This window comes from Ursus arctos, unplaced genomic scaffold (assembly GCF_023065955.2).
Source record: "Ursus arctos isolate Adak ecotype North America unplaced genomic scaffold, UrsArc2.0 scaffold_10, whole genome shotgun sequence".
Classification (NCBI taxonomy): domain Eukaryota; kingdom Metazoa; phylum Chordata; class Mammalia; order Carnivora; family Ursidae; genus Ursus; species Ursus arctos.
Genome location: NW_026622764.1, coordinates 73,910,464 through 73,930,139, shown reverse-complemented (window position 1 = coordinate 73,930,139; position 19,676 = coordinate 73,910,464). Strand labels below are relative to the sequence as shown.

The window sequence follows — 19,676 nt, the reverse complement described above, 5'->3', positions numbered from 1 at the left end:
CACTCGGTAATTATTAGACCGGGTCTTCCTTTTATCCCAGCCGTCTTTTCCCGGCTTGCCTGTCTGACTAGCATTCTGTTGCCTGTTAATCCCTGCAGGAATGCGGCTTTGGCTACGGGGAGGATGCCCAGTGCATGGCATGCCGTCCGCACAGGTTCAAGGAGGACTGGGGTTTTCAGAAATGCAAACCGTGCCTGGAGTGCGCCGCGGTGAACCGCTTCCAGAAGGCCAACTGTTCTGTGACCAGTGATGCCATCTGCGGGGACTGCTTGCCAGGGTATGTCGGGCCATTTCTGTCCCTCGTAATTAGGGAATTCTTTTTCAACAGGCCTTTCCCTTGTTCCCTCCCAAATGTGAACGCACACCACAGGAACCTGAACCCATTTATCGGGTGGTCGTGATTTCCTCTGTGCCCACCAGGGACTGTGCGCTGTGACGGGCGCTGGTTACAAATAAAATGAATACGCACACCAACAAAGGATTCGAGTCACGAGACTCTAAAGAGTTTCCTATAAATCGACAAAAAAGAAAAAGTGGACAAATGGACAAAAGAGGGAACGGGCAGTTCACAAAGGAGGAAACGCATGCGGCCTGTGATCATATGGCCATGTTCATCCTCGTTAGCGATCAGAGAAATGCAAATCACGGCCATTCACTCATTTCCATGGTGTTTGTGAAGCAGCTAGGAGGCATTGCTTTAGCAGAAGCTAGGAGTAAATTCTGCAGAAAGGTAGCAGAGGATGGTTTCTGTGGAGGAAGGAGAACCTAGAGCAGATAAGGCGGGTTAGGCATGCGCAGTGATGGGTAGGCAAACGGCAGTGTTTGGGTGGGTCACCAGGGTACGTGAGCTCTGAGCAAGACTCGGAGGAGTTGAGGCAGTTTGCTGAGTAGATGTATGGGGGAAGAGCTCTGTGGTCACAGGGAACTCAGAGACAGGCCCTAGCATGGACATGACCCTGGAGCTCAGGGACGCTAGGAGTCTAACACGGGAGTCCCAGCTCTCAGTCACTGCAGAGGCAGGGCTGTAACTAGACTTAGCCAGAACACGCCCAGACATGCCCACAAATCAGAGTAGGTCTGACCAAATAATAGCACAGTGCTAGTGCTGGGGCTCTTGTTGAGGGCAGAGGAGAAGACAAACCTGTGGGCCTGAAGGGCCAAAACAGGGTAAGAAATAGCTTGATGGGCCAACTGTGACCCTATGCAATGACTTAGCACCTGAACAGGTGCGAAATGTAGTGGTCTAACACCAAAAGCACAAGCAATGGAAGAAAAAAATTTCCCTTGCACTTCACCAAAATTAAAATCTTTTGTGTTTCAAAGGATATCATCAACAAAATGAAAAGACAACCCACAGAATTAGAGGAACAATTTATAAATCACATATGTGATAAGGGACTGTCTTATCTAGAATATATAAAGAACTCTTATAACTCAATAATGAAAAGACCAATAGCCCAATTAAAATATGGACAAAGGATTTGGGGTTTTTTTGTTTTTGTTTTTGTTTTTGTTTTTTTAAAGGTTTTATTTATTTATTCGACAGAGATAGAGACAGCCAGCGAGAGAGGGAACACAAGCAGGGGGAGTGGGAGAGGAAGAAGCAGGCTCATAGCAGAGGAGCCTGATGTGGGGCTCGATCCCATAACGCCGGGATCACGCCCTGAGCCGAAGGCAGAAGCTTAACCGCTGTGCCACCCAGGCGCCCCCTGGACAAAGGATTTGAACAGACGTTTTTCCAAAGAAGATACACAGACCGCCAATAAGCACATGGAAAATGCTCAATGTCATTGGCCATCAGGGAAATGCAAATTAAAACCACGTACTTCACGCCAACTAGGATGGCTGTGACCAAAAAGACAAGGACAAGGGTTGGTGAGGGTGTGGAGAAACTGGAACCATTGTCCACCATTGGTGGGAATGGAAAATGGTGCAGCTGCTTTGGAGAATAGTCTGGCAGTTCCTCAAAACGTTAAAATAGAGTTATAATGCGACCAAGCAGTTCTGCTCTTTGGTATATAATCAAGACAATTGGAAACCTGTCCACACAAAAATGGATACACAAATGTTCATAGGAGCGTTATGCACCATGGTCAGAAAGTGGGAAAAACCCATAGAAAACATCATGCTAAGTGAAAGCAGCCAATCACAAAAGATGTATTATACGATTCCACTTGTATACGATGTCCAGAATGGGCAAATCTCTAGAGACAAAAAGTAAATGAGTGGTTACCTGGGACTGGTCGTTGCAGGGGTGCTGGGAAGAGTGAGGGGAGACTGCTTCAGGGTATAGAGTTTCTTTTTTGGTGTGATAAAAATGTCTAAAACTGATTGTCCTGATGGTTGCACAGCTCTGTGAGTACACTAAAGGCCATTTAATTGTATGCTTGAAATGGGTGGATTGTAATATATGTGAATTAGATCTCACTTAATCTACTTTAAAAAAAGGAATGGTCTATAACCTCAGGTGATGCTGATACCTGTGAATATCAGTACCCAGTGTTGACCTTATGCAAATGTGATTGAGGAACATGAGCCAAGCATCTGACACATCTCTGCTGTTCCTATTCCACAATGCTGATGAAAGCATGTCAGCATCCATCCGCTCTCTTCTTCTGTGGGGCAGGGAGAAGAGGAGGTCCACAGGAGATTCAGGGGCAGAGAGAGTGGGGAAGAGCACAGGACCAAAGGATCTGGTTTTTCAAGGAGGGAACCCACAGGGCTATGCGGCTGGAGTGTGAGAGAGGGCGCGTTCTCCCCACGACCTCCCACCAAAAGCGCTTCCTCATGCTTAACCTCTTTCGTTGTCATCTGAGCCCGTGGCTTTAGCTTCTATAATGTTTGCTCATTCTTTAAGTAAATGCTTAGATGTGGGAAAGTCATATATAAGTGACTAGACATTTGAATGATGTTTCATAGTTTATTTATATGATTAGTTTAAAATTACATCCTTTCTAAGCCAGCATGAATGTATGAGGCAGGCAATAATTACATAGTGACTTTTACCCAGGCCTTCCAGAGTGTTTTAAAGGGCTGGCCCAGCTTCACTATATTTGTGTGAAGAGGGTAAATAGTTGAAACCGATTTTATAGACGAAAATTGAGGCAGAAGGAAAATAAGCAAATTGCATACTGCTCCCAGAAAAGTGATGCGGAAGTCAGGCCGAGGGTGGGCGTTTTCATTTCTAGCGCTACTCCTGTCTTCTGAAGCCTCAACCTCGCCCAAGTTAGTCTTCTGTTGCCCAGAGGCTCAGCCCCAGCAGGACAGCAGTGTGGTCTTTTTCCCAGTAGCGGTACTGTGTGGGAATAGTCTGTCCTCTGCGCCCTCAATTTGAGTGATTGGAGACAGCCGGCCCCCTTGTTACCAAATATGTTCAATGACTAGGCCAATTCCTTAATTTCTCTGACACCCATTTTCCTCACCTACAAATGATCTAATAATACCAACCTGCAGAATTGCTGGAACCACTGAGAATTTGATGCACGCCAAGTGCCAAGCAGAGTGCCTAATCCACGGTAAGCACTAAATACAGATTTGACCTCGTCACCAATTAATGTTACTGGGAGCCAGTGAAAGCTTTACATGACTGTTTCATTTTGTGCTTTGTTTTGTTTTGTTTTGTAGTGGGCCTCCGGCCTCCTCCTCTGGTTCCCATGTTCCCATCCTTTCTCTGCTAAGGGGACCTGGGGCCCGGCCTGAGAGAATAACTCAGCCCCTGCCAGTTCTTTGCGCCTCTACTAACGATGATAGCTAACATTTATTGACCATTCACTATGTGCTGAGCACTGTATGCAGATTAGTTTATTTAATCATCAAAAGCATTCCATAAACCAGGGATTAATATGACACCCCCTTTACAGAGGAAGAAGTTGATCTTTGGAGGGGATAAATGACTTGGCCAAGATTGCCCAGCTTGTCATTGCACTGTTGAGCCCCCATACCCAAACAGGGTCTGGTTTCACAGGGAGATCTCCCCTGGAGCCGCTGTGACTGATGACTACCCATGAGGGCTGCCACTGCCCTTCTGCGCCCCACCCTCACTGCACCCGCACACCCCATCAGCCCCCTTGCTCCTGAAGGTTGCTTGAATTGCTGTGGTGAGCTTTCTCATCTTGGCACTTGGTCCCCCCTTGCCTGTGCTCCGAGTACACTCCAGCAACCCCACACTGTGCTTGGCTTTGACCCTAATGATTCATCTCTTCATTAGTTCTTGTTCAGTTTCAACAAGCGGGTATTGGTGTGGATTGCTGAGGAACATAAACAGTAGGCTGTCTGTCAGTACGAAACCTGGTACAAATAAGAGTATGGGAGGGAAGAGAGTGGTCATCCAGTATCTAACATACACTGCAGAAAATGTAACCTGGGCTTGACTGTAATACACAGGACACACTAACTGCCTTCCCAACGGAATTAAGTGAGATCATTATAAAATCCAATGTAATTTCCTTTTTTTTTTTTTTGCATTGGCTATCTGAACGCCCAGAGTAAAATTTGAAGTTCAACTATAGAAGCCGGGTTAGCCAGACACCTGTATATGTCCCTAATCCCTTTTATTTTATTTTTTAAAAGTTATGCCCTTTCTCACTTGGTCAGAAAGCAGAGTTACAAATGTTTCTATGTCCCCCAAACCATGGCAGTCTAAGCAAGAAAAAGTAAAATAACATTTCAAGATTGATACATTTATTTATCCACTTAATATTTTCAGTTACATGTTAAACTCTAATGTCTGTACCTTCATCTTCAAATTGGAGGATAATTTGAGGCAACTCTTCTAAAAATTAAAAACACAATGTCTATGATGGTTAGTATATAATTTATAATTTAGTAAATATTCTGTGTTTTAGGCTTCTGATTTAATCTCACTTTATACAAAACAGAAAAAAAAGGAGAGTCGGTTGATGGTTTTGAAAATTTTGTTAAAAATTTTTTCATTAAAAAATTACATTTAATTAAATTAATTAAAATTTAAAATTAAATTTAAAAATTAAGTAAAAAAACGACTTAGAGTCTGCCATCAAGCCATTGGCATAAAGAAGCTGACAGATCAGATTCAGAATGCTTCTGTCCAGTCTCCGTGCCACTGAAGATAGTTGCCCTCAGAGTAATGTCTAAGCATCATGTCTCCTTGGGAGTAGTGGTTACACACACGGGAGCCTCGTGAATCAGTGTACCCCCTCAACCTCATTCCCAGTTAGAATTTCAAGCTATTTCTAACTTTGTATTTAATGATCATTCAAAACATGATGTAATTTGCTCACCTTTCTAGCCTCATTTCCATGATGGCTCAAACCCATATTTTAATCAATATATTTTTGGCAAATGTATTTTATTCAGTTGTCAGGGAAAGCTCAGACCTCAAGACTGTGCTGTCACTAGATTTTCTTATTTTAAAAATGTTAAATGTCTGTGTTTGTTTCCCAAGAAGTTTTAAAGTATGTATTTCTATATCAATAGTTGATATAGAAAATGTTGGATATTACATTTTTTATTTCACTCTTTGTTCTCATTATATTTATATAGAATGAGTGTTTATGTATAAAATTATTTTAGATTGTGTCAATGTTCAATTACTTATAATTTGGCAAATTTTCTGGCTGAAAGGATAAATAATATTAGTTTGCATATATTCAATGTTTAGTAAGAAATACGTCCTTAATAAGAAAGCTCTCTTACATTAACCTATGGTTTTTACCTTATTTTAAATTTTTTAATGCATTTTTGTTGTAAATAACACAAAATTTACCATCTTAACCATTTTTGAGTGTACAGTTCAGTAAAGTTACTTAACTTTAACTTTCACAACATTCACATTGTTGTGAGCAGATCTCCAGAACAGTTTCATCTTCCCAAACTGAGATTCCATACCCATTGAGCAATAACTCCCCTTTTCCTCCTCCCCTCAGCCCCTGGTAACCTCTGTTCTACTTTCTGTTTAAATGAATTTGATTACATACCTACTCTGAGTGTAATCATGTAATATTTGTCTTTTCTGACTGGTTTGTTTCACTTAACATGTCCTCAAGATTCATCCATGCTGTAGGATGTGAAAGTACATTTCTCCACGGACATTTGGGCTGCATTCACCTTTTGGCTATTGTGAATAGTGCTGCTAGGAACATGGATGTGCAAATATCTCTTCCACACTCTGCCTTCAGTTCTTTTGGATACAGCGCAGGAATGGAATTCCTGGATCATCTGGTAGTTGTATTTTTAAATTTTTGAGGAACCGCCATACCGTTCTCCACAGCAGCTGCACCATTTTCCATTCCCACGAACAGCGCACAGTGGTTCCAGTATCTCTCCACAGCCTTCCCAACGCTTGCTATTTTCTTTTTTTAAAAGATTTTATTTATTTATTTGAGAGAGAGATATCAATCACATAGGCAGAGGCAGAGGGAGAGGGAGAAGCAGACTCGCCACTGAGCAGAGAACCTGATGCAGGTCCTCAATTTCAGGACCCTGCGATCATGACCTGAGCCAAAGGCAAATGCTTAAGTGACTGAGCCTCCCAGGAGCCCCAACACTTGTTATTTTCTGATTGGTTTTACTTTAGCTTTTAGTAGCCTTCCTAATCATTGTGATTTTGATTTGCATTTTCCTGATGATGAGTGACTTTGGCTGTTGGCCATCCTTTTATGTGCTTATTGGCCATTTGTATATCATCTTTGGAAAAATATCTATTCAAGTCCTTTACCCTTTTTTTAATCAGGTTATTTGATTTTTGTTGTTGAATTGTAGGTGTTCTTTATATATTCTAAACATTAACTCCTTATCAGATACGTGATTTGCAAATATTTTTTCCCCTACTGTAGGTTCATTTTTCACTCTGTATCCTTTTTTGTAATCCTGGAAAAAAATATTATTTTACTATCAGTTAGTACATTTTTGATATGACAACTTTTTTTAAACAACTTTATTAAAGTATAATTGACATGTAAAAAGCTGTACATATTTAATGTATACAACTTGATGAGTTTGGGGATAACTATACATTGATTGTATCTTTTGATGAGTAAAAGTTTTAATTTTCATGTGTCCAATGTATCTTTCCTTTTGTTGCCTGTTTCACATATGCCTTTCAATTGCCTTTTGGTGTGTCATACCCAAAAAATCATTGGCAAATTCAACGTCATGAAGTCTTTTTCCTGTTTTTTTTCAGGAGTTTTATAATTTTGGGCCTTATGTTTAGGTCTTTAATTCATTTTGAATTAGTTTTTGCATATGGTGTTAGATAAGGTTCCAACTTTATTCTTATGCATATGGATATTCAGTTTTCCCAACACCATTTGTTAAAAAGACTATCCCATCCCCATTTAGTGGTCTTGGTACCCCTGTCGAAGATCATTTGACCATATATGTGAGAGTTTATTTCCAGACTCTCTGTTTTGTTCCATTGGTCTACATGTCTGTCTTTATGCTGTACAGCTTGTAGCTGTAACTATTTATTATACTGTATTGTCTATTGCACACTCTATTGTATATTGCACGCTACATTGATTATTATAGCTTTGTGATATGTTTCAGTATCAGGAAATGTGAAAAAGGAAGGCTAAGCAAGTACTGAATGTATCTGGGCACTTGAGACAATTTACCTAGTTTTAATAAATGCAAATTTTGCGTCAACCATAAATCATACAGAGTTGCTACTACAATATCCAATTACACAAAATAATTGCTTCTACCTTGCCCTCGATAGACTTGGTCTGCAAATTTACTCTCCATATCACTGTTTCATCATAGAAAAATAGATTCTCAAATATGTTTAGAAATAATCACTGTTAATATCTGGTATATAATAGTCTTCTAAATTTTTTTCAGTGCAAATATATATATGTAAATTATCTTAGCTGCTTTGGTTAAAAAATCTGAAAGGATCTATATACCAAAGTGTGTGCTTGTGCAATATATAGTTATATTACCCACCTTTCTTTTTTTTACTTATTGCTATTTCATGAGTTAAAAAAATACATATAAGAGGGATGCCTGGGTGGCTCAGTCTGCCTTCAGCTCAGGTCATGATGCCAAGGTCCTGGTATCCAGCATCTGGATCCCTGCTCAGTGGGGAGCCTGCTTCTCCCCGTCCTCTTCCCCCTGCCTCTGCTCCCTCTCTCGCTGTGTCTCTCTCTGTCAAATAAGTAAATAAAATCTTAAAAAAATATATGTATAGGAGATCTTCATCATTGTTTCTTAAAGGCCACTTTGTATTCCATTGCCTTGGGACTACCATGGTTAGTCATATCTACTGTTGTATATTGAAATTGTGCTAACTGCGTTTTCCCTTGTATAAACAATACTGTGATTGCATTGTTATACATACAGCTTCACCCACTTGATTGTTTCTTTAGGATAAACTTCAAAAAAATGATAGGACCGGTTAAAGGGTATATAAACAATTTTACTGGGCTCTGATGGCATATTGCTACACTGCCCTCCTACAAGTAGCAGTTGATAATGCCACTGGCCTATAGACATGTGCTTATTTTGTCTCTGCTCACACCAACACTTTCCCAGTTTTCTAAGTAAAAATGGGATCTTTCCATTGCCACGTGACTTTACTCGATTAGTTTAATGAGGTTAAACATTTCAGTGTTAAATTTTTAAAAATTTAATTGCATCATGCTTTCTAGTTTTAACTATGAAGTTTTAAGATTATGAAATGTTCTTTTCTGGGGAATAATGTTCTTTGCCTGTTTTTCCATTGCATTGTTCACTTTTACCATTATGATTTTTAAGGTTTCTATTATAGACTGAAGTTATAGACAATATTATGATTAGAAGTATTTTTCAGTTTTCTTTTGCCCATTAACTGTGCTGCTGATGCTTTATTTATTTTTGCTCTTCAGATGTCTTTAATATTGTGTGTGTGTGTGTGTGTGTGTGCCCGTGCATCTGTGTATATGCGTGTGTGTGTATGTTTGGGTGTGCACGTGTGTGTGTATGTGTGGGTGTGTGAGGGTGTGTGGTGAAAACTGTTGATTTCTATTCCCACTGCTGGGTTTCTTATTATGCCTAGAAAGATATCCCCATATGAAGACTGTATAAGCATCTCCCTACATTTTTCCATTGGTTTTACAGTTTGCTTGGTTTTTTTGGTCTCTGCATTTCAAGTGTTTAAAAACTGGCACTTGATTTAGGAGGGATTTTGTCACTTAAATGACTATAGAAATGCCAAAGACCCCTGATTTCCTATTCCCTCACCAGCACCACTTCAATATATGGGGTTGAGTACAATTTACAAAGTTACGTGTAGTGGAATTGATGTTTCTCAGATAGTCACTGCATCTAAGGATGTGTCTGTCTAAGATACTGTTGTATTTAAGCCTTTGAGTTGCTTTTTTTTCTTTAATAAAATTGGTAATGGAGATAACTGATAATTTACCATGAATCTGTTTGCTGCAACTTTGAGCTGAGAAGAAATAGCTAACAAGGATTATTTTCTCTTCTAGATTTTACAGGAAGACAAAACTTGTTGGTTTTCAAGACATGGAGTGCGTCCCTTGCGGAGACCCCCCCCCTCCTTACGAGCCGCACTGTGAGTGAGCGTCACACACACAGCACAAGGGCTCTTGGCCTCTTTTAGAAACCTTCCTACAGTTAACAAATGGAGCCCAATCGCTCTCTCCACTGTGGGGCTTCTAGTGGGCCTTCTTTTATCAAGCTTCCAGCAGGATATAAAGCCCTTTTGTTGTGTGCCTCAGTCAGCAAACTGTGTCCCTTGATTTGAATCTCAGAGTGAAATACAGACATTTCGCTGCTGCTTGTTTCATTCAAACTTTTATCTTTCATTCTAGATGTATAACTCAGGTGACTCCACTTAACTAGGTGATCCAAATCCTAAGGCATAATGTCTTTGCCTCAGCCCCATGAATTCCTGTGTTTTCCCTTCTTAGTCCCCAGTACTGTCACGTGGTGGCTTCCCTGCCTTTCCAGAGACATTCCTCTCCATGAATCACCTGCCCTAATTAATGTATTTAAATTAAATATTGGTTCACTTCCTTCACTCCTTCATTTTTTTCATTTAACAGATAAACAGGAAGAGAAAACCCATTGCATGGTGGGAATACAATTGTAAATGAGAAAATTTGGCCTTTTCTTCTTCGTATTTAACAATGATCTTTTTGATGATATTTTTTCCTTCCATATAAAAGGTATTTGTTACAAGTTACCAATTCGCATTGATGTCGAATAGGAAGGAGAGTAACTCCTCACTTTTCTTCATCCTAAGTACAGATCTGGTCAGTGGAAACTCACAGGTGATGGATGGGGAAAGAAATCAGCAGGTGGGCTCCCCCACTGTGCTCAGGGCTTGTCTGTGCTAAGCAGGTCTGCAGGGAGCTGTGCTGCTAGTACACAAGCACCCAGGACACAGGCGCCAGCGAAGTCTGGGAGGGAGGAAGGAGGTGCTTGATCCCGTGCCTAGGTTGCTCATGGCTTTCTAGGGAGCATTGGCGATATGGATGTGTCTTTTTAGGGTTGCTTTGATGTTCTTTTGCTTCTTTCTGTGACAAAAGCCTCCTCTGAACTAAGTGAAAATTATCGCATTATTGATAAGGCCACACAGTTTCCAAGAATGTCATGGAATTTGCAGTCCATATTATTATGTCCTTTACCAAATGCATTACTTTCTATTCTTCATTTGATGTAGTAGAAAGGCAAAGGAAAAAAAAAAAAGATTCTTTCTAAGTTTTACAAAAATGTGTGGCAACCCTCTTCTTTATAATATGCAAGAATTTGCCAAATAATTCATTGCATTTAACAAATGCAGTGTCAAATGTTACGTATCAGTCATATTAGGTAAACTGTTGTTTTACTTAATTTTCTCACTGTCCCATGATCAGGTCCAGAAAGGTTACAAACTTTCCCCTTTTGGCTGGGAAATGGTGGAGATACAATTCTGACCCAGGTCTGTCTAAACCCAAACATTGTGCTTTTGTCACCACACTCTTGTCTCCCTGAGAAAAACCAAGTTGTCTAATCTGTCCTCTGTTGGCTGATGTAATCTACTATACATTCAGTTTTTGTTTTAATATTCCTTTTTTTTCTAAAGAAAGAAGTATATCTTTTTTTAAAAGATTTTATTTATTTATTTGAGAGAGAGAGCATGAGCAGGGAGAGCAGCAGGCAGAAGGAGAGGGAGAAGCAGGCTCCCTGCTGAGCGGGGAGCCCGACCGGGACTTGATCCCAGCACCTTGGGATCATGACCTAAGCCAAAGGCAGACGCTTAACCGACTGAGCCACCCAGATGCCCTGTTTACTTTAATACTCATCATTTAAACAAAAATTCTAAAAATCGAACATAGTCTACACAGTCTGTAAAAGGACATGTCCTCTTGCCAATTAAAACAGGGCGGTGACCTGGGCTTGCCTGTGGGTCCGCTCGGCCATCATTTCGTCCAGAAGGCAAATTAAGATCATGCGCTTCGTCCCAAACTACCATTAAAAGATTTAGTAAAGTAGCTGCTATTGCCCATTGTAGAGTTGGAAAGTACTAGGATTATTTTTTTTCTCTTTAATTTACTCGGTTTAAATTTAATATGATCTGGTCATAAGTCTGAGGCATTGGAATTTTTTGCCTTTAGGGATCTGGCTAAGCTCAGACGTCATAAATTAGACTTTAAACATAGTTTTCACATTTAACTTTCAATGTCTTGTAAAGCTCTGAGTAAGTTACAGTTCGAAAAGAAAATTAACTAGTTTAATTTATATGTAGAGATCTATTTCTCCATATATGAAACTCTTTAGAAAGCGAAGAAAAACAAATTACTTTTGTTAAGTCAGAAATGCAGTGCGCAAGGTAATAGCCTTTCAAATCACAAAACAACAGTCCAGGGTCTTTAGTGAGTGTTAATCCTTATCTCTGTAAAAGAAAGTTTGCTGCCTTTGGCACAGTTCTTGGGAATAATTCCAGGGCACAACTAATCTCCTCAAAAGAGATCTTGAAGTCTTTGGGGGGAATTATGTAAGGCGCCTTATGTTTTCATTTCTTCTACTTTGAGTATTTCAACTCATCCACAAAGAACTACTTCTCCAGTGATTTTTCCCTGCTGAGGAGTTCCTGTTTCATTTAGACTCAGCTGTAGGAAAGTGACACCACTCAAGCTGCCTCAAGTAATGGGGTTTGGGGCACCTGGGTGGCTCAGTTGTCTGCCTCAGGTCACGAGCTCAGGGTCCTGGGATCGAGTCCCATGTCAGGCTCCCTGCTCAGTGGGGAGCCTGCTTCTCCCTCTCCCTCTGCCCCTCCTCCCGTTTGTGCTCTGTCTCTCTCAAATAAAGAAATAAAATCTAAAAAAAAAAAAAAAGTAATGCGGCTAGTTTCAAGGATATACGTAGGAGTGAGAGGCTGGAACTTCCCTGAACTTGGGGGCAGCCCTTACTTGGAACCTGGGGCAGCCCTGGAGCCTGGGGACTCTAGCCCCCTGCTGCAGGAGGCTCTGAGTTCTGCCCTGAGCTCTGGTCAACACCACTGATGCTCCCTCAGCCTGCGGGACTCTGTTTACGTCTCCTCCTTTCCCCTCATGCTTCCAAGGGGCTGGTCTGTACTTCTCAGTCATGCTTCTAGAGGAGAGAATCTGATTGGCCAAGTAAAATACCATCATCCTGTGAGACAGAGCCTTTTTCATTTAGCTGTTGAACAAATATTTGAGTGCCTCCTGGGGGCCAGGCACACAATGATGGACAAATAGACCCCAATCCCTTTCTTCTTGGAGCTTATGGCATAGTGGGGGGGTTGTCAAATAACTACTTCAAATTAAACACTATTCAGATACTACCCACACAGATGCAAAAGTGTGATTGGCCAGTCCTGTGCCTGGAGGGATCTATGGTGCTCTAAGAATGTGTAATGGATAATGATGTAGGAACACTGGGGAAGACTTTCTAGAATCATGACTTTCGAGCTGTGATTTAATGGATCAGTTAGAGGAGGATGAGCCAGAAAAAGAGACCAAACCAAGGGCCAGGGAAGTCAGATGAAGCCAGAAGAGTATGAGAGGGTCCTCTCCTGTGCAAGTTGGGTCAGTTGACCATGGAAATTTCCTTTGCACTTCACACCCTGGACGTCTATGATGACGCTGATAAACACCATTTTAGTGAGAAATGGAAATGAAGCCGGATTATAATGAAATGACAAGCTAACATAAGGGGAAGAAGAGAGACGATTATGGACAATTGTCTAGAAGTTTGTCTGTGAAGGCGACATGGGAATATGCAGGCAATGGAGGAGTTTTGTTTTATTTCATTTTTGAGGTAGGAGACTCATTTGCTTGTTTGCAGGTTGAAGGAAAGGGTCCTGTTGAGAGAGATTGACTACTTTATATGAGAGAACAGTAGAACGATCAGTCCTATAAGGATTGCTGGAAAAGGATCCCCAAACACATTTGTTGGGTGGGCCTTCTCTGGAAAGAGGGAGTGCTCCCTGCTATAACCAGTGAAGGAGGGGAGTGGGGCAATGAACATGGACTTCTGCATTCGGTGGTAGGGGGTGAGGGGCTCATAGGCTTGGCTTGTATGTATGTGAAGTAGGAGGCATTGTGTTCTGCCAAGTCAGGCAGGAGCCAAGGAACTCAGAGGCTGGAGAAGCACAGGTCTTTGAGATTCTCATTACAGAGTGTGGGAGGGAAGTTGATTCGAGAAAATAGTGGGTTTCCTGGTAGCACCAAGAGTCCAAATGAAGTTTGTGGTCATAGCAAGGCATTGTTTGCTTCTCATATGACGTCTGTAGGTACTTCTGCTGCAGGGATGACTCAGGCCACCTCTGATGCTGCCCCAAAACACACGTAAATTGTGCCCTAAATGCGCAGCTTACAGCAAGCTATAAACAACTCTTAAAAATATTGTCTGTATTGATAAGCAAGAATAATTTTAAATAAATGTTAATACATTTTCTTATATTTATATAATACCTGAAGTAAGCCAAAGTAATGACTTAACAGAAACACAAGAATTGAAAACTTCCCACATTTGTCAACTCTCCTTGGGATCACATATCACACTTTCTTTATCCATGCATCCATCGATGGACACTTAAGTTGTCCCATATCTTGGCTGTCCTAAAAAATGCTGCAGTGAACATGGGGTGCATATATCTTTTTGAGTTAATGTTTTCATTTTCTTCAGGTAAATACCCAGAGGTGGAATTCCTGAGCTGTATGGTTGTCCTATTTTTGTTTTTTTGAGGAAACTCCATACTGTTTTCCACAGTAGCTGCACCAATTTACATTCCCAGCAATGGTGCACAAGGATTGCTTTTTCTCCATGTCCTCACCAACATTTGGTATTTCTTGTCTTTTTGATAATAGCCATTCTAACAGGTGTGAGGTGTTAGCTCATTGTGGTTTTGATTTGCATTTCCCTGATGATAAGAGATATTGAGCATCTTTTCATGTACCTGTTGGCCATCTGTATGTCTTCTTTGGAAAAATGTCTATTCAGACCCTCTGCCCATTTTTTAATCAGATTTCTTTTTGCTATTGAGGTGTATGAGTTCTTTATATATTTTGGATATTAACGCCTTCGCAGATGTATGATTTGTAAATATCTTCTCCCATTCAGTAGGTTGCTTTCTCATTTTGTTGATGGTTTATTTTTCTGTGCAGAAGCTTTTCAGTTCGATGTAGTCCTACCTGTTTATTTTTGCTTTTGTCAACATTGCTTTTGGTGTCAGATCCAAAAAATCATCACCAAGAACCAATGACAAAGAGTTTACCATCTATTTTTTTTCTAGGAGTTTTATGGTTTCAGGTCTTACATTCAAGCCTTTGATACATTTTGAGTTGACTTTTGTGTATGGTGTAAGAAAGTGGTCCACTTTCATTCTGCATGTGGCTGTCCAGTTTTCCCAACACTATTTATTGAAAAGACTGTCCTTTCCTCATTGTATATTTTTGGCTCCTTTGTCGTAAATTAATTGACCTTCTATATGCGGGTTTATTTCTGGGCTCTCTATTCTGTTCCATTGATCTGTATGCCTGTTTTTATGCCAATACCATACTGTTTTGATTACTATACCTTTATAATATAGTTTGAAATTAGGAAACATGTTACCTCCAGCTTTGTTCTTTTGTTCTCAAGATTGCTTTGTCCATTCATGGGCTTTTGTGGTTCCATACAAATTTTAGGAAGTTTTGTCCTATTTCTGTGAAAAAAAAAAAAAGCCATTCGATTTTTGATAGGGATTGCATTAAATCTGTGCATTGCTTTGGGTAGTATGGACATTTTAACAATGTTAATTTTTCCAATCCATGAGCATGGACTATTATCTCATGCAGATTTTGAATAGAATGCAAATGAAATCCTATCCAGAAACATACTAGCCCTAGAGTTAGCTCAGTAAGGACTACCTACCTGCTAGCCTGCTTTCTTCTAAAGGGTAACTGCATCTGCCCTGCCTCTCCTACAGTCCCACCCCAACCCAGGTGTGCTCTTTGGAGGATATGGAGGTTGGGACTTGTCCCACATGGGGAGGATCTCCTGATGCAGCTGGCTTTGATCTTTGTCTTGCTGTCCTTCACCCCCACTGGCAGGTGAGCAATGAAGGATACCTAGAAAGGGGCTGCAGTGGATTTTTGTGTTTGATTGCTCGCATGGCTAGAGTGCCTAGAGTACCAGGCCAAAGAAACCCTACTCAGGCTGGTCTCTTTCCTCTGTGTCCCACTGCCTCAGGCCTCAGGTCTCATGCCCAACTAGCATGAGCTTGAAGCTTCCCTCCCCTCAAAATAATGATGAATGTGTGACTGTAATTGATTAGTCCATTCATAACCTCTTGGTCAGGCCACCAATAGCATTAATTTATGAGAATGACTGGTTGGGCATGGAGCACAGAGCTGATTAGTGACATCACTGTGAATTGCAGATCATTATAAAAGATACCCTTTACATAAAAATCCCTGTTTCAGGCTCTGTTCCTCATCACTTTATCTTCACTTCCTAAAAATGTGCACCCATTTAGAGCATTAAGGGGAAATCGAGAAAAACACACTGGAAATTCTAGAAGAACTATATCCTGCCCTAGGCCTGATAAGAAATGCAGATTTTGTATGATTTCTTTTAGCAATGTTTACTTAATTTGGAACAAATACCGTGGTTGGAACAAATGGTTTTGAAAAAATTCAAAGCGGTTTTTCATCCGAGTACAGCTTTATTTAAGTGTGTTTAACCTAGATGTTTGCTTTGTTCTTGGGGGCTTTGTAAAACAAGCCACGTGATCCCGAAGAGATAAGTGACCAGATAAGTCGCTGGGGGGAGGGGAAGGGTTCCTGGAGAAAAGCAGGAATGCTGTTGGCCTGGAACTATTTAGGAATTCTACATGGCTTACAGGCCTCAAAGAACAGCAGGTCTCTGTGCCAATAAGGAATAAATGACATTAAAAAAAGGATTCTTTTCCAAAGGAAATTGAAACTACCTTCTAAGTAACAGATAAAAGCAACATCAAAATAAGCTTTTAAAAGAAATATCTGCTCATTAAAGATAATTTTTAAATTTTCATAGAAAAAAAGAAGGGAGACTACCATAAGCAAAGCATTTCCCACATTAGAGCTTACAAAACAAAACCAGCATCTCGGTGGTTTTCTTTCATCCCTTTCCTGTCTACGCTGCTGATTTTTGAAAAATGGGTGTAATTGTGCTGTACATGCTACTTTGCTTCCTTTTTCCACTTGTGATATAATTTTTTTTCATCCACTATCTAAGTATTATTTTAATGATCTGAAAGCACCATGTGGGTATGGGCTCCAGTTGGATTTTAAGGCTGCTCGGTCACACACGTTACTTTTCGCCTCTCTGTGCAGGAGGGAGCCTTCCCTGTCTCCGCACTAGTGCATGGGTGCCCATAGCTTATGTGTCCAAAGGGATTCATATTCAACGTGCAATTATTACAAGGTTATTTTAAAGTAAGTGTGCTGGGTAAGCACCTCTTTTAAAGAAAATACAACACATTTTAAAGGAAATACATTGGGAGTGTTTGAAATCAGTACCAATACGAGTCTTCAGGTTTTCTCTCAAAGCGGAGCGGGAGGCAGAGGAAGATCTTGCGTTTGGTGAATTACAAGCAAACTTCAGCTGTTGCCTGCATGTTTTAGCCAATAGACTGGTGAGGTTAAACACCCAGTTCCTGGCATTCTTGCAGCACCCAGTACCCTACATGCTGGGGCACTTACACGTTTACTGAATCTGATCAGAGAAATGGCCATGTGAGGGGATGCCGAAGAGATGCATGTAAGCCTGGAGTGTTGGAAACATGATGTGATTTTTATTCCATCTGTGGATGTTTATCGTTTCTGCAGCAGAGCTCTTGTGATGAGTGCACTAATACTTAGTGGCCTGACTTCCCAGGGTACTCACTGGATCCTCTGCAGGATGGGGCCACAAGGCCACAATGTGCTAATGAAGGGTTCCCTTGGCTGACGGTTTTCAAGTAGTCCTTGGTCCTCAGGCCAAGACTTTAAGTGTCTGGCCAGGGGACTGCTGCCATGGGTTACCTGGATGGAACCTGGCCTTGGGGATTGTCGCAGAAACAGACGGTGCCACCGGGCACCTTGAGCAAGTCGAGAATGCAGCAGAGAAGGTGAGCTTCTCCAAGAGTCTTACCAGTTTAGCTCTTTCTGTTAAACAGAACTTTCAGGGTAGGGGATAGAAGACAATGAGATCAAAGAGAATTCAGCACAGACAAAACAGCCCCTGGCTTGTGGCTGATGGATTACAGAGCCAGCCCTCCCCTCTGATGTGGGAATGGGAGCTTGCCTCTGCTATGCACTCACTGATTTGTTGGTTTAAGGGACTATCGATCTTCTCTTCTTGCACTCTCTACAGTTCCCTGCTCTTCCCTAAGACCTGCCTTCCTTCTTGTCTGTAGGATGCAATTTCATTATTATATTGGAAAAGGATCTAAAACAGCAGTGGTTAAAATTTCTTATGTGGAAACCGAAGAAACAGGTATCAACCAGTCTCCTCATAGAACCCCAGCAGGAGAGCTCCCTGCCAAGGGGAACACCTTTTCAGCTCTCCCGCGGAATCCATGTACTTTTTTGTCACAAGGATTGCTATGCCAATTGAAGGAGCCACAGTGGAGGGAAGAAGGGAGGGAAGGAGCTAGCAGAGGCAGAGATGGAGATGTCAAGAAGCCGAAGGGCAGCCTGCAGTCCATTGGGGAGGAGTCCCAAACACGCACAAAGCAGCCACAGGAGCTCCAAACCTGCTGAGATTCGGTGCCATTTAGTTTAGCGCAAACAGACCTACGCATCCCAGGGACTGACCCCTGAGGGTTTGTCCCTAATACCACCGCTTCCAGTAGTCCTTGTTCTCATTATTCTTTCTGGATCCCACAAAAGGGGTGGGGAGACAATCAAATTATATTTGTTGAAATCTTTTTTTTAGAGTTTTTATTTAGTTGTTTATTTTTGAGACCGAGAGTGCGCACAAGTGGGGGGGAGGGGAAGAGGTTCGAGAAGCAGGCTCCTCGCTGAGCAGGGAGCCTGATGTGGGATTTGATCCCAGTACCCTGGGATTATGACCTGAGTCCAAGGTAGACACTTAACCGACTGAGTCACCCAGGCGCCCCTGTTAAAATCTTTTTAAGAAAGCAGAAAGCTGTTGTAATTGTTTTAGACTGTTTTCCATAGAAAATGATTAATCCTTCTTTTAGTTTATTTGCTTCCTGGGAGGCGAACAATGGTCATCTACAAAGAGGTTAAAAATGTGTTATGGCAGATTCCTCCTTTCCCAAGGATGTGGGAAAAATAGCTGGGCAGTTTAAATGTGTTGACCTCTTTAGAGGGAAAGTGTGCTATAAATGCTACTGCTTTGTATGATTATGTCGCTATTTCAAATATTTATCTTAGCCCTAGTTTCATTCAAGTTCTAGAAATCAAAACTTCTTTAAAAAAAAAAGGTTTCTTAACTCTACATTCGTCCTTTTGCTCCAGTATGAAAGTGCTAAAAATTTGTAAGCTACTAACTGTTCCAAGTGAAAAAAAAAGGAAAGGAAAGTTTAAATGGCTTGACTTGGTCAGGTGACAGTGTCCCCTGAACGTGGAGACGCTCTGGAGAAGTTCTGGTGTGCCTGCGACGTCAGGGAGGCAGGGGTGTCCTGAGCTGGAGGCAGCAGCTGCCCACGGGCTTTGATCCCGCCCCCAGAACGGTAGCTGTTGATCATTACCCCGTCAGCTATAAATCTGATTTCTGGGCCCTTTATCTTCAGTCTCTTTGAAACGTTTAAAGTCAGTGAGCCGGTTTAAATATTTACTCATGAAGAAACAGGTTGTGGTTTGTTAAAGGCCATCACTAAATTAAATGAATGTTAGATTAAGTACAGTTTATTTAAAAAATATAAAATCCAACAGGCCTGTTTCACTAAGTTACAGATGTTTGCAAATGGAACGGTGATTCGTGTGTGTGCTCATTAAATGCTTAACATATAAATAAATGTGGAGAAAGCATTCTAACAGTTTATGCCAAACCTATAGTGGAAATACTCAGCGTTCAAGCTTAGAATGCCCCCCCCCCCTTCCTCCAGCAGGACATTTATTCTCGTGAGGTAGTATATAAGGGCTCACATTGTGCCAGGAGACCAGCCTTTGGTCCCCGGTGGGCTCACATTCTAGAAGGGACTAGAATATGTCACCTTCACCAACGGATTGAGATCTTTTTGTTTTTAAACAAGGGTGAATGCCTGGCCACTTCCT

The 19,676-nt window shown here is 41.3% G+C and overlaps 1 protein-coding gene across 7 annotated transcripts in view; it reads left to right on the top strand.

Moving 5' to 3' along the window:
- Window positions 1-19,676, top strand: part of TNFRSF19 (TNF receptor superfamily member 19) — an 88,845-nt gene that overhangs the window by 33,599 nt on the left and 35,570 nt on the right. For all 7 annotated transcript variants that reach the window (XR_007188946.2, XR_008958398.1, XM_057309667.1 and 4 more), the window contains exons 4-5: window positions 99-277; window positions 9,447-9,532. Coding sequence is in view for 5 of the 7 variants with exons in the window: in XM_057309667.1 (XP_057165650.1) it covers window positions 99-277; window positions 9,447-9,532 (265 nt within the window). In the remaining 2 variants the exon portion in view is untranslated. The remainder of the gene's footprint in view (window positions 1-98; window positions 278-9,446; window positions 9,533-19,676) is intronic.